General features: G+C 39.5%; 2 protein-coding genes across 2 annotated transcripts; one reads left to right on the top strand and one right to left on the bottom strand.

Moving 5' to 3' along the window:
- The first annotated feature begins 3392 nt into the window (after positions 1 to 3392).
- LOC148410417 (G protein-coupled receptor 183) lies at positions 3393 to 4343 on the top strand. The gene has a single exon (XM_088436862.1). It carries the CDS (start codon positions 3405 to 3407, stop codon positions 4341 to 4343), a length of 939 nt encoding a protein of 312 aa, XP_088292988.1. The 5' UTR covers positions 3393 to 3404.
- Positions 4344 to 5279: 936 nt separating this feature from the next.
- On the bottom strand, positions 5280 to 11574 carry LOC148410416 (E3 ubiquitin-protein ligase TRIM35). Its single transcript, XM_088437029.1, has 6 exons — positions 11046 to 11574; positions 9582 to 9677; positions 8468 to 8698; positions 7221 to 7243; positions 6993 to 7105; positions 5280 to 6877 (listed from the first exon to the last, which is right to left on the bottom strand). The coding sequence occupies exons 1-6, from the start codon at positions 11430 to 11432 to the stop codon at positions 6339 to 6341; spliced, it is 1389 nt and encodes a 462-aa protein (XP_088293155.1). The 5' UTR covers positions 11433 to 11574; the 3' UTR covers positions 5280 to 6338.
- Between the last annotated feature and the right edge of the window lie 1014 nt (positions 11575 to 12588).

Here is a 12588-nt window from a genome sequence, read left to right as displayed (position 1 = left end):
TTTTTTTGGCACTTAAAAAAACAAAACAAAAAACAAACCGTTGCTCAGAAAAAACGCCAGGTGCTTGAGCACCCCCTAGTGGCCATGCATGCACATTCTCCACCCAGCATGTTCAATTACACTACTTTAGAAATGCGATTTATTTCCTTATATTTCACAATGATTTTATGCATTTTCAGGGTTCATTTCATGCCTTGAAGAAAAGTTATTTATGATCAGTGCTTCAGTGAAGCTTCAGCGTCCATTAATAATTTTTACGAAGACAAGACTTGTACAGTACACAAGTAATCAAGCTGAATATGAAAAATTGACACCTGCTACCCCCAACACCAAAAGGCAGCCACTTATCACCATTATAATGCTAGGTGAGTGTCTTCATTTTGCCATTTAAGTGACGTCACAGCTTTGCGTTGGATTGTGTTTATATATATATATATATATATATATATATATATATATATATATATATATATATATATATATATATATATATATATTAATCAGAACAGAAGTGAGTCAATGTGGCTGAAAGGTTCTTATGAGACTTTCCCATTTTACTGCAAATGTTTTTTTTTTTTTTCTGTGTTGGACTTGAGGAAGGTCTAAACTAGGCTGGTGCAGAACTGATTGAGTAAAAATACGTTTTAACCCCTTAATGTTCTTTAATGTTCGTTTTTCAAATGAACTGATATTTCACTATGATAAAGTAAATGTTTCAGCTTCCACTGAAGAAAAACAAGATAGTGATGGTAAATATAGGTCACGAAATAAACAGGTTGGGGTCCTTGAGATGTTCTAAAGCTTCAGGAGATCCTCCCCTATTGCTCAACTTTTATAAATGGAACAAAGCCCAAGTCCCCGGAACACAATTTTGACTTGAGACTACGTTCCGCCTGCCGTTCCGCAAACAACTTCATTTCTCATTGGTGAGTAACTACAAAGAATTCACTCAGATTTTGTCGATTTGTGTACTTTGTTTTTCTGCGGCAGTTTGTTGTTAGTAATTCAGAGTACATCTGCTCCACTTTTTCACTCTTGAGTTAGCAAGTTATGCTCATTGAGTTATTTTTAGACTAAAGCATTTTATGAAGATGAATATATTAAACACATTTAAATTCATAACAAGTTATATGGGGTTTTCCTTTATTCATTTTCAAATTTATCGAGGACCCTATGTGGAAAATATGATCTTAGATTTCATACATCTTGGTAAAACAAAGGGGAATATTTACTTAATAGGTCTATTTGCATCCACATAAAAAAAATTAGGTTTGATTTTTTTAGATATAATTAATTACTTTGGGAAATTTTGGTGACACCGCAACAATAGTATATTTTAAAAATAGAATTATTATTTAGTCCCAAAAGATTTTAGCAAAAGGACACTTCTACACAAAACACGAATGGTGTTGGATATTATAATTACTAAAAGAAAAAAAAAAACATTTTTTGTGAGAACAATTGGTCAGCGCAAATGTTTTCCCTACTTAAAATGCATTAAAAATGTTCTCAGGCAAACAATTCACTTCAAACTGTTTATTGTCATGTAAACAGTGTAGAAAAAAAATTCTCCGTACAATCAAATTCTTTGCTGTCCACATGAAGGTCATAAAATATAAGAACCAAGTTAAGACAAAAAACAACAACATAAACATTAAATGAAGAAAAAAGTACGAAAAATTTTTCAACCAGGCATGCGTATTCATAAAATGCTCCTTTTTGGGGCGATAAAAATATAAAAAAATGGAATTGTATAAGTCAGTATTAGTTTAATAGCTTGCAGAAAAAAAAAAATCCAAGTTGTATCTCCGGAGACAATCTTTTGTTTAGGTTAGTCCCACGAGAGAGAAGACAGTCCACAGAGGGAACAGGCTGCACCCGAAGGCTGCACAAGGAACAACCTTGCCCTCCGGCGGCTTGCACAAGACCACCCTAAAAAAAAAAAAAATTAAATCTTCTGTCATCACACCTCAGCCTCTGTTGTTGTCCCCTCTCTAAAAACAATCTCCATGTAATTTGAATTAAAAAAAAAAAAGAAAAAATTGGGTCTATTAATAAGCTGGAGAAGCAGGCCATCAATGCGCCGACGCCCGTCCTTTTATTCATCTCAAAATGGGCGTAGCTTGGAGCTTTAGTCCTCTTGAGTGATGGAGATGAAAACAGAGGCTCCCGATCCCTGAGGAGGCTCTGCAAAGTCACAATAACAAAATAACAGCCCGAGGTAACCAAGAAGCCCTGGTGGGCTTTAGAACATGTTTTCCTCCGTGTTTTCATCTTGATATATTAACTAATCAATTTGACATTAACGTCAAAAGGGAATCAGCTCTCATTTGGCGCCGTTTGCGGCTCTATGAATTCATCACAAAGAAAGTTCACGTGTTCCAGTAGGATTCATCTGTCATTTCTTTTCTTTCTATTAAATGCACTGGCACAGGCTGCTATTTGGAACTGAGGCCCTCTTGGACGAGGTGAACAGAAGTATTAATCGTTCAAAATAATACTTTGGATATTTTATACTAGCTACTAACTGGTTTGGGAACTGTTCATAATTCCCTATACGTTAAGGTTCCAGTTCCCACTGGACAACATGAATATAATTAAAAAACAGTCCAGAAGGATTTACACGATCAATGATTGGTATTTGGAACTGTTTGTAATACTGTAAAAATAATTTAAAGTTTATTTATCTTGCTTTTTCTTTTGTTAATGTTCAAAAGGATAGAGGTTTAGGTATACTTTTGCAATTTTTATAGATAACTATTTAAAATGACATCCACTTTGGCCACGACCCGAGCTCCCTTTACAGAATTTGAGGAGGATTATGAATCAATCAATTAAATTTAATTTGTATAGCCCTAAATCACCGAAGTCTCAAAGGGCTTCACAGATGAAAAGAGATCATGTGGAGACTTCAAGAAGTCATACAGAAACATCTTTTCGGTGTAAGGTACACAACAGCGTCCCCTGTCAAAGCTCCCAGAAGGAGAAGGAAAAACTCAAAAACTCCAATTTGGGGAAAATCAGAAACCTTCAGAAGGATCACAGGTGGGAGGAGCCGCCTTACAGGCCCACAGGTTGAAGTGGATGCTGGATGTACCAAATATAGACAAACATCATTAACTAAATGCTTTGGAGTATAAATGTGTTTTTATTTCTACTGAACAGTTTGACTTGTATTTGAAAAGGTTCATAAGTCCCTCCATCCTTACCGTGGCACATTTTACTTCTAGCAAAGGTTGGAGGAACTATGAACAGTTAAAAAAAAAAAACAATCGCTTTTACCACAAAACCTTCAGGCTTCTGCTCAAAAGCACAACGTTTTTTTAATTTTTTATATTTTTGTATTGTAATAACCTAGCATTTGAACAGAATCCGCTGTCCCGCTCCCATCAGAGTCCGCAAGCATGACCGCCAACGCGACCTGGCTGATCCCGGCCAACGCGACAAAGCGGGACAACCTGACGGCAAAACCCTTCAGCGTGTTTGACGGCTGCGACGCCCACGTGGAGGGCATCTTGTTCGACCTGACGCTGCAATGCATCAACGTGGTGGTGGGCATCCCCGCCAACTTGCTGGTCATCGCCGTGCTGGTGCGGAACCGCAAAGACCCGGCCACCTCCGACATCTACCTGGGCTCCCTGGCCTTCATGGACGCCTACTTCGGCTCCATGACGCCCGTCAGCTTCCTCAACCTGTACCACTGGCACAGCAAAGAGGTCTGGTCCGCCCTCAAGTTCTCCTACGGGGTGAAGGATACCAGCGGACCATTGTTCCTCTCCTGCATCTGCCTGGACCGCTTCCTGGCCGTGGTCTTCCCGCTGGCGTTCGGCCGTCTCAAGCGGATGGAGTACCGGCTGGGCTTGACGGCGCTGGTCTTCGGCCTTACCTTCGCCTACTCGGCCGCCAAGACCGTGGGGGGCCTGCCAGATTTCGAGAAGGTGTTCACCGGCGAGATCCTGGCCACCTTCACCTGGATGGTGGTGTGCAACGCCAGCATCCTCTGGGCCCTGAAGAAGTCGGGCGGCGTCGGCAAGGACGACATGAGACCCATGAAGAGGAAGGCCTTCATGATCGTGCTGTCCATCCTTTGCATCATCGTGGTCAACTACCTTCCGCCCGTGGCCCTGTTCCCCTTCGAGGACTACTACTCGCCCCAGGTCTTCCGCTGCTACGTGCAACCCGTCGGCTTCGCCTTCCTCAACATCAGCAGCACCATCCAGCCTCTGGTTTACTTGTCCCGCCTGGACAAGGTTCCCTTCCTGCCGGACGCCTGTGTCCGCAAGTTGTGTCCTTGCGCTGACAAGGAGAAGAACAAAACGCCGGCGCCGAACCCGTCTGGATAGAATGATTTTAAGGGAGGTTTGGAGTCAATTATACAGTGCTTATAGAATGTCTACAAACCAGCTTTTTGACAGTTTTTTGTAATGGGGGGAAAAATTGGACCGAGATACAATTTTATCAAACATTATGTGATCTATGGCCATATTGAATGAAGGTCAGCCATTCCAAGAGGCAAAAGCCAACCATTTTTCATGCTAACATTGTTTTGTTTTTTTTAAACTGTTCATAATTTGCGCTACCTTAACAAAGGGCCCAGTTCTAGCGGTAGAAAAAAAGCTACAAAGCTCTTATTCTTAAAAAATTGCAAAAAACAAAATTGAGATGTATCAAAAAGGGAATTATGAACAGTTCCAAATAGCAGCTTTTATTAGCACACATGTTTAACAGGTAAATAATTTAGAATCAACACTATTTTTTTTGTAATTGTTCATAATTCACTCTACCTTAATTAATGGCCAGTTCCAGTGGGAAAAAAAACTGCTTCTAAGAGCAAAAAAAAAAAAAAACCACACAATTGAGTACTCTGAAAAGAATTTAAGAAATGTGTCACAAATGGAAAAATGAACAGTTCCAAATAGCAGTCTTTGTCTGCACAAATACTTTCCAGGTAAATCCGGATAAAAATAATAATATGTCTTTGGCATTGAATGAGTTTGAATGTGACAACGGAATTAATGAGGGGGTGTACACTTGTGCAACTCCTCTTCCCTCCTTAAAGATTTTTTCCTTCATTTGAGCCGAACACACTCGAGCCAATATGTAATTTTGTATCACAACAGCCTAGCATTTTTCGAGGGGTGTGTAGACTTTTTATATGCACTGCATCTTTAATATCATATTTATTTTTGCTGATGAAATTTCCCAGTGCTTCCCTTGCGCTAGGTAAGCAGAGCTGCATTGAGGATTGTGTCACAGACAAGTTCATCAGACACCTTCAATTGTGAAAAAAACAACAACTTTTTATTTCATTTTATTTCAAAGTGTGTTTGTGCTTGGATAATAGTACCTTTATTTATTGCAAAAATACAACACGGCAAGCCGTTTCCCTTTTGGAAATATTCCTTTGATGTGATTACGACAGCATGTACAAAAAACACAATGTATTTGATTGATGAATTGTGTCTTTTTTTTTTTAAAGGTGCAAAAACAGTGCAGGCCTGCGTCGAGTCCCTTTCAGACAAAAACAGCAATGTAAGTTTAGAAAAGTTAAATGCAGGATGCTAATATTGTGATAATGAGGCACTCTAAGGCAGCCATGGCATTCTGTAGTCCTGGTTCGGAATATAGTTTTCAAGTTGGATTATTTAAAAGAAAATCCCTTTCTTTGCTATTCCACCTTTCTTTGTGTGATGTATGCACTTGAGGCTGTCAATGAAGCACTCCAAAGCAGCTGCATCATACATATTTTTTTTTAATTATGCTTTCCTTGCTATTTCACTTTTTTCTATGTGATGTGTGCACTCAAGGCAGACAATGAGGCACCCTAAATCAGCAATCAGTCCTCTAGTCTTGGTCCACATTTTAACTGTCAATTTGGACATTTTTCCTTCACTTTAATATTCCAATTTTCTCTGACAATGAGGCACTCTAAAGCAGCCATCCCATTTTGTAGTCCTGGTCCACATTTGAGCTGTTAATTTGGATTATTTTTTTTTAAATCCCCCTTTCTTGTGATTCCACTTTTCTGTGGGTGACATGCCCTCAAAGCTGACAACGAGGCACTCTAAAGCAGTCACGTCATCCTGTAGTGCTGGTCCATATTCTCGCTTTGAGGTTGGACTGTTTCTTTTTTTTTTTTGTAATTCCCCTCTCACTTTTTTCTGCGTGACATGCGCTCTCAAGGCTGACAACGAGGCACCCTAAAGCAGCCATACCGTTTTGTATTACAGGTCCATATTCTAGACTTCATTTTAATCATCCTCCCTAAAATTAGGGGCAAATTCTAAAGTTTGATGTAGAATTCAATGTTGGCTCCATCAGATGTTCCAGTTGAGTTTTTATTGCCTCAGCATGGTGACAATCACCCTCTCCGGAAGGATTCTCAACGGATGCTCACTTTGGGTGTAAAAGTAAGGCAGCAGCGTCTGGTCGAAAGTTTGCTCGAACGCATAAATCAGCGAGTCGTCGTCGGCGTCCCAGAACATCACGGCTCCCTTGTCGTAATCCACGTGCACCCTGATCCTCTCCGGCATTCTGGACACCTCCAGCGGCGTCGGCGGCGAGGTCATGGCCTTGACCGCGCCCTCGCGGAAGCACAGAGTCCAGAATCCGTTCTCGGGCCTGGCGTTGACCTCGGCGTTCCTGGGGATGGACGAGGAGGCCGCGCCCAGGAGCCAGTCCTGGTTGCTTCCCGTCTGCACCACCCAGCGATGGCTCCCCGAGCCCAGCGCCGCGGCGCCCACCACCTCGGCGCTGACGTGGAAGCGCTCGGGGTTGTCGGGGCAATGCTTCATTTGGTCTCGGTAGTGGCAGGAAGTGAGGTCGTCGGACAGGATGAGGCAAGGGTGCGCTGTGTTGGGGTCCAAGGTCACCGGGGCTGAAAGGCAGGAAATGAGATGGAAACGTCTTTCAACGCGTGCCGGCATATTCACGCGCATGCATTCACACTATGCAGATACACGTGGCCCCGCCCCCTACACACACGCACTTACTGTAATCAATATTTTCCAGCATTTTCTCCCATACTCGATACTTGAGGTTGGAGAGATGGTTAGTCACGTCGATGAGGGTGCCGCACATGTTGTCGGAGCCCAACGGTGTATTTCTGCCGTCAATACACACACACACACACACACACACACACATAAACACACAGTCACACTTCACTGACCCAATGTAAAAAAATGACTACTTTGGACATATTGCCAATAATTCCGTACCCGTCCTCGTGGTCTTGAAATTTCTGGGAAAAGAAAGAGGTGAATCTCAAACACCATTTTAAAACTCAGTGCAATTTATTTCATGGCATCCTCACGGTCAGTAAGTAATTTTTATTTGTTTGACATGGTTTTTATTTGAATTAAAATTGTATTTGTATTTGTATTTTAAAGGTTGTGTTTTTAAATTTTATGTAATTGATTTAATGAGCACTCTATGATATTTTTTATTTATTTTGATTTTCATCAAATGCAGTGTTGTCATTTTAGGAGGTGTGTTTGTTTAATTTTGATTTGTTTAGTGTTTGTTAATTTTTTAAATTGAATTTTAATGACAAATTTACTGCTTTATCACCACTTTTCTATTTGGCAGAATTTGTAGTATAGAATTTTTATCTATTTATTGGCTTTAAAAATATATTAAATAGAAATAGTGAATTTAGTTTATTGAGTCACAATGATGTTTTTATTTATATAAACACTGTATATGAATGACTTTCAGTTTTGTCATTTTTATCAATGTCCTTTTTAAAAATCGGATGGCTTTTTATGTTGATACATTTCTTTTACAAAGTTTTATTTTGTAACAGTTTTATCTAGTCACTGGCATTCATATTGTCATACTCATTCAATAACTCTCTTTTATTGAATTATGTTAATTTGTTTAACGTAATTTGGATTTATAATGGAATTTGTGGGGTTTTTTTCTGTGCACTTGCATAGCCTGCAACCCAGCCTATTCATTTGTGTCTATTCATTTGTGTTCACTTTTGTGTCCATTTAGTCTCAGCAAGCTAGCGAATTGAATTGCATCCCAACTAAACACGAGACAATGTTGGAAAGGCAAGGTCCTCTACCAAGGACACTAGGACTTCATAGAGTAGCTCAAAAGAGTCAAAAGTCAAAGACCAACAAATGTCCACTACAGTGTACATAAACAAATAGGCAAAGGTTTCAGGAGGATAGTAGATAGATAGCTAGATAGCTACCTAGTGAGCTAGCTAGCTAGCTAGCTGGCTATCTCCGCTAGCTGCCTCAAAATGATATACAGTATAATAAAACATAGTATGAAAAATGTTGTGAAATGCAACTCAATCAATTTTGATCAATGAATCTATCATCAAAACAGTGATCGGCGGGAACCGTGATGTTCACAAAACGACCTTTTGACCCTGATAGTATCACTGTCATGGCATACTATATCATTCAACAGGGATTACAAAAATCTCTCTTCACTCTCGTTTACAAACCTTCAACAAGAGCATGTCGTCTTCCTTCAGCAGCTGGCGCACTACGTCGATGCTCTCGCTCAGGGACAGCATCTCGGCTGCCATCTCCTTCATCTTGTCGTTCATGGCCACAATCTTTTCCTCTTCTTCCCGCTTGACCGCCGCCAGCCGGGCCTCCTCCTCCCGGCCCAGCATTTGACGGAGTTGCTCGAACTGAGCCCGGATCAGACTTTGTGTCTCCGCCGCCTGATCCTGGAGGGCAGATCCGTCGAGACAGTCAGCGGTGTTTAGCACAAAATTTACTTGATGTCATAGTACAACCTTTTTGGGGGGAATGAACGCCCCCAAAACCAAACGTATTTGAACACAAACATTACCTCGACATGTAGACAGACAGTATTGAAAGTTTCAAAAGCATATATTCTTTATCCTCTGCAATAAACGACCAATATTAGAGCAAGAGCCTGCACCTGGAGGTGATTGGGGACATTAGCCAACAAGAGAGCGCAGAAGACTTGGAGAAGTCCACCATTCAGCCAACCGTTCAGTTAAGTAGATATATTTTTTTTATGTTTCATTGTCCTTTCTTCCATTATCGTTGTACTTTTTGTGTTGTCTTATCAATTCAATCTCACCAGTCATACGTGTTTTCCTTTTTAGAATAGATTTTTTTTTTTTTAATGAATGTGATATGATATTGATGGATTGAATCGGGTAAATCCACACTTTGACGTATTAAATCCACAGCCCATCAATGCTTATCTATCAAAGTAGCTAGCTAGCTCGCTAGCTATACATCTAGCTAGCTTACTAGCTATCATCTACCTAGCTCTATGCCAAGCTGAGTTGTTATCTATCTAACAAGCTCGCTAGCTATCCAGCTATTTAGCTAGCTAGCTGAGACTCAGCTTATTCATTTGTTTCCACAGTAGTGGACATTTTTATTTGGGCTGCATATTTTGACTCAAACATAGTTTTCATGTGCTCAGCAGAGGAAATCTTGGCCTTTACAATGATGCTTCATTTGTTTGGTTGTGACGCAATTGTCTCACTGCGCTGAGACAAAATGGACACAATCGTGGACATAATAAATCGGGTGGACCTAAGGAGGATATCATGAATTTAAGTATCTCACTTTAATGTGCTTGAACATGTCAGCGGAGGACTTGTGGGTGATCTTGAGCTTGTCCAGTTTGTCTTGCAGACTCTTGAGGGAATCGTTTAGTTTTTCCTTTAAAAAAAAAAACAAAACCAAAAGAACAGACAGTAAGCTTGTTTGTATTGGTAATGTTTGGACTAGTTGGAACAGCTGTGCATGTTAAAATGGACAGACTTGAAGAGCAGCATTCTGCGTGCATTCTGTTTACCTGGTTACTGAAAATGTTTAAAAAAAAAAAAAAAAGACAGGCGGATTTATTGACTAAAAATGATTTTATTGGGGCAACTGGTTCCATCTTTCTTTTCAGTTGCACTCTGTTGATTGCAGAAATTATTGTTATTCCCACTTGATATATTTAATTGTATTCCATAAGTAATTCTTTTACATTTTTAATTTATTTCATAATGTATTTAGTCAACACCATCTGACATCATGTTATTTCATTTATAGATTTGTATATTTTTAATGGATTTAAAAACAATAAATTGTTTATATTTTACACTTTGTTTGCTGGAAATGGTTTACATGTAAAAAGATATGCACTACATCATCAGTTTTTCATCCCATTTAAATTGCTTTGTCAGTTATTCAAAATGTGTATTGTTTAATTATTGACAGAAGTAATTTGTTGTTTTTAATCACGTTTAATTTTTTGGTTCATTTAATTGCCTTGTTTTCCTTTTTATTACATGGAATTGGATTCATTTGATGTAAATTGTAATTTATTGTTAGTTTTTAATTATTTTTTATATGTATCTTTGCATATGCAATTCATTGGTAAATAAGTAACTTTTTCTGTATTTTTGCTCAATTCAATTTGTATACATTCGTTCATTGTTCGTTTGTTATACCTTAAAAAAATCATTTTAAAAAGCGTGGACTCAATTTAACTCTGTAGTGTATTATGTGATTGTGATGTTGCAATTTTACCATTATAATAGTCACAAAAAGTCTACACACCCCTGTTGAAATATAATATTTTGTCAGAACAAGAAAAAATATTTTAAAACATCTGCCAACATTATCATAGGCAACTTGCCCTCTGGGCGTAAAAACCCAAAGAAATCATCATTTGAGATGTAGTTGCAAAAGTGTACACACCCTCTTATAACTGTGACGTATTTGTTTTCAGCTTTAACTAATCACAACCACATGTTATCTGTCACACTCTGAAAACATTTGAGTTTAAAATAACCCAATTATAGGTCAAAAAGGGACCTGCCCAAATATTTGTGTGTCTGTCTGTCTTGTTTTGTTTTGTTTTGTTTTTCACGCAAAACAAACAGGTTGATTTCAACCAAGAAAGTGATCAAAATATTAGGTCAGTCATTTTTGAGACATAATTGGATTACTTTTGACCCAATTGCTAGAGTTGAGACTTGTTAGAGTGCACCATTTAAACCCAAACGGAGTTCGCCTGTTCTAGTAGGCTTTTCCTACCTTGCAGTCAATTGCCGCCTCCTCTACAGGTGAGCACGGGTGGTCTTTGTGCACCTTAGAGCACTGGCATACCACACAAATGGGTTCCTTGTCCTCCAAGCAAAAGAGCTTATACTTCTCCTTGTGCAGGGGGCACATCAGCCTCTCTTCCACCGCTTCCATCTCCCTGCGAGAGACCACGGCCTCGCAGATATTCTTCAAGACCAGGTTGGGGAAGTGGCTTGATTTGGCGCTCTTCTTGCGACACACGGGACACTCGCGGAGCCGCGCGTCCCAGCAGCGCTCCTGGCATCTCCTGCAGAAGCTGTGACTGCACGACAGCACCACCGGGTCGGAGAAAATTTCGTGGCAGATGGGACATGTGAGGTCCTCCTCCAGAAGCGACATGGTCCAATAAGCAAGGCTTTAGGAACACTCTCTGAGATTCCCATATGAGTCCCCTGATTAGTGTGAGAGAATTTCCCAAAAAGACCGCATAGAAGCTTGTGTGGGTGTCGCTGAGGGACGCGGTCAGACAACAATACAAAAATGTTCCTTTGCTGAGAAGCAGGAAGTTGAACGTCATTGGCCGGGTGCTGGCTGGTTACTTTGCACAACTGAGGAATGCAATCTTGCAGGATGTCAACGCTCTCAAGCATGGTTTTGTTGCTGTTAGCAGAACCGACACACCGCATTAGCAGTTAGTCACTCTTATTAATTCATTACAGAATCACTTTCAAGACAAAAGCACGGTTGCTTAGTGAGCCGCTGAGAACTAGGGCGGGCTATTTCCATTTTTTGTTGTTTTAAACAATGCAGACATGAATAAAAATAACATTGAAAAAATAAGTAATATAAATGAAACAAAATCATAACTTTTAAATCAGTGGTTCTCCATTAAGGATATTTGAAATATTAACAGGGTTTAATGCTTTTTAATTGAATGCTTTTTAATGTCATTTTTACAAATTAAGAGCAAATTAATTGAAGCATAAAACAAGTAATTACACCGACAAAAAATACATTATGTACTTAATTGATCAGACACCAAAAAAAGTCTTGACCCAATCAGATTTGAAATTCATCTGCCTCTTTTGATCCTCTGATTTGTGGGTCAAATCAAAGCTGTTTCCTAGCGTATTCTATTTAAAGGTCCTATCTATCTATCTATCTATCTATCTATCTATCTATCTATCTATCTATCTATCTATCTATCTATCTATCTATCTATCTATCTATCTATCCCTCTCTCTCTCTCTCTCTCTCTCTCTCTCTCTCTCTCTCTATCAATTCATCCACCTTTTAGAGCCAGCCATTTACATTAATGCAAACATTTATGTCTGCAGTAGTGGACATTTGTTTTTTATTGTTTTTTTTTGGCTATATCTTTTGACCCATTGTAGTGCTCTTACTAAGCCCAAGTGTCCTCGATAGAAGTCATCCTGCCCTTTCAAAATATGTCCCATGTGTTTGGGTGGGATGCGGTTAACCTTGTTGAGACAAAATGGACACAAACGTGGACAAAAATGCATAGGATTGGTTTCAAGGCTCTATAAGATAACTG

The sequence above is a fragment of the Hippichthys cyanospilos genome, chromosome 16, assembly GCF_059441005.1.
Source record: "Hippichthys cyanospilos isolate Australia breed blue-spotted pipefish chromosome 16, RoL_Hcya_1.0, whole genome shotgun sequence".
In the NCBI taxonomy this organism is placed as follows: domain Eukaryota; kingdom Metazoa; phylum Chordata; class Actinopteri; order Syngnathiformes; family Syngnathidae; genus Hippichthys; species Hippichthys cyanospilos.
Note: the sequence above shows the minus strand (reverse complement) of the source record. Positions and strands in the feature narration are given on the sequence as shown.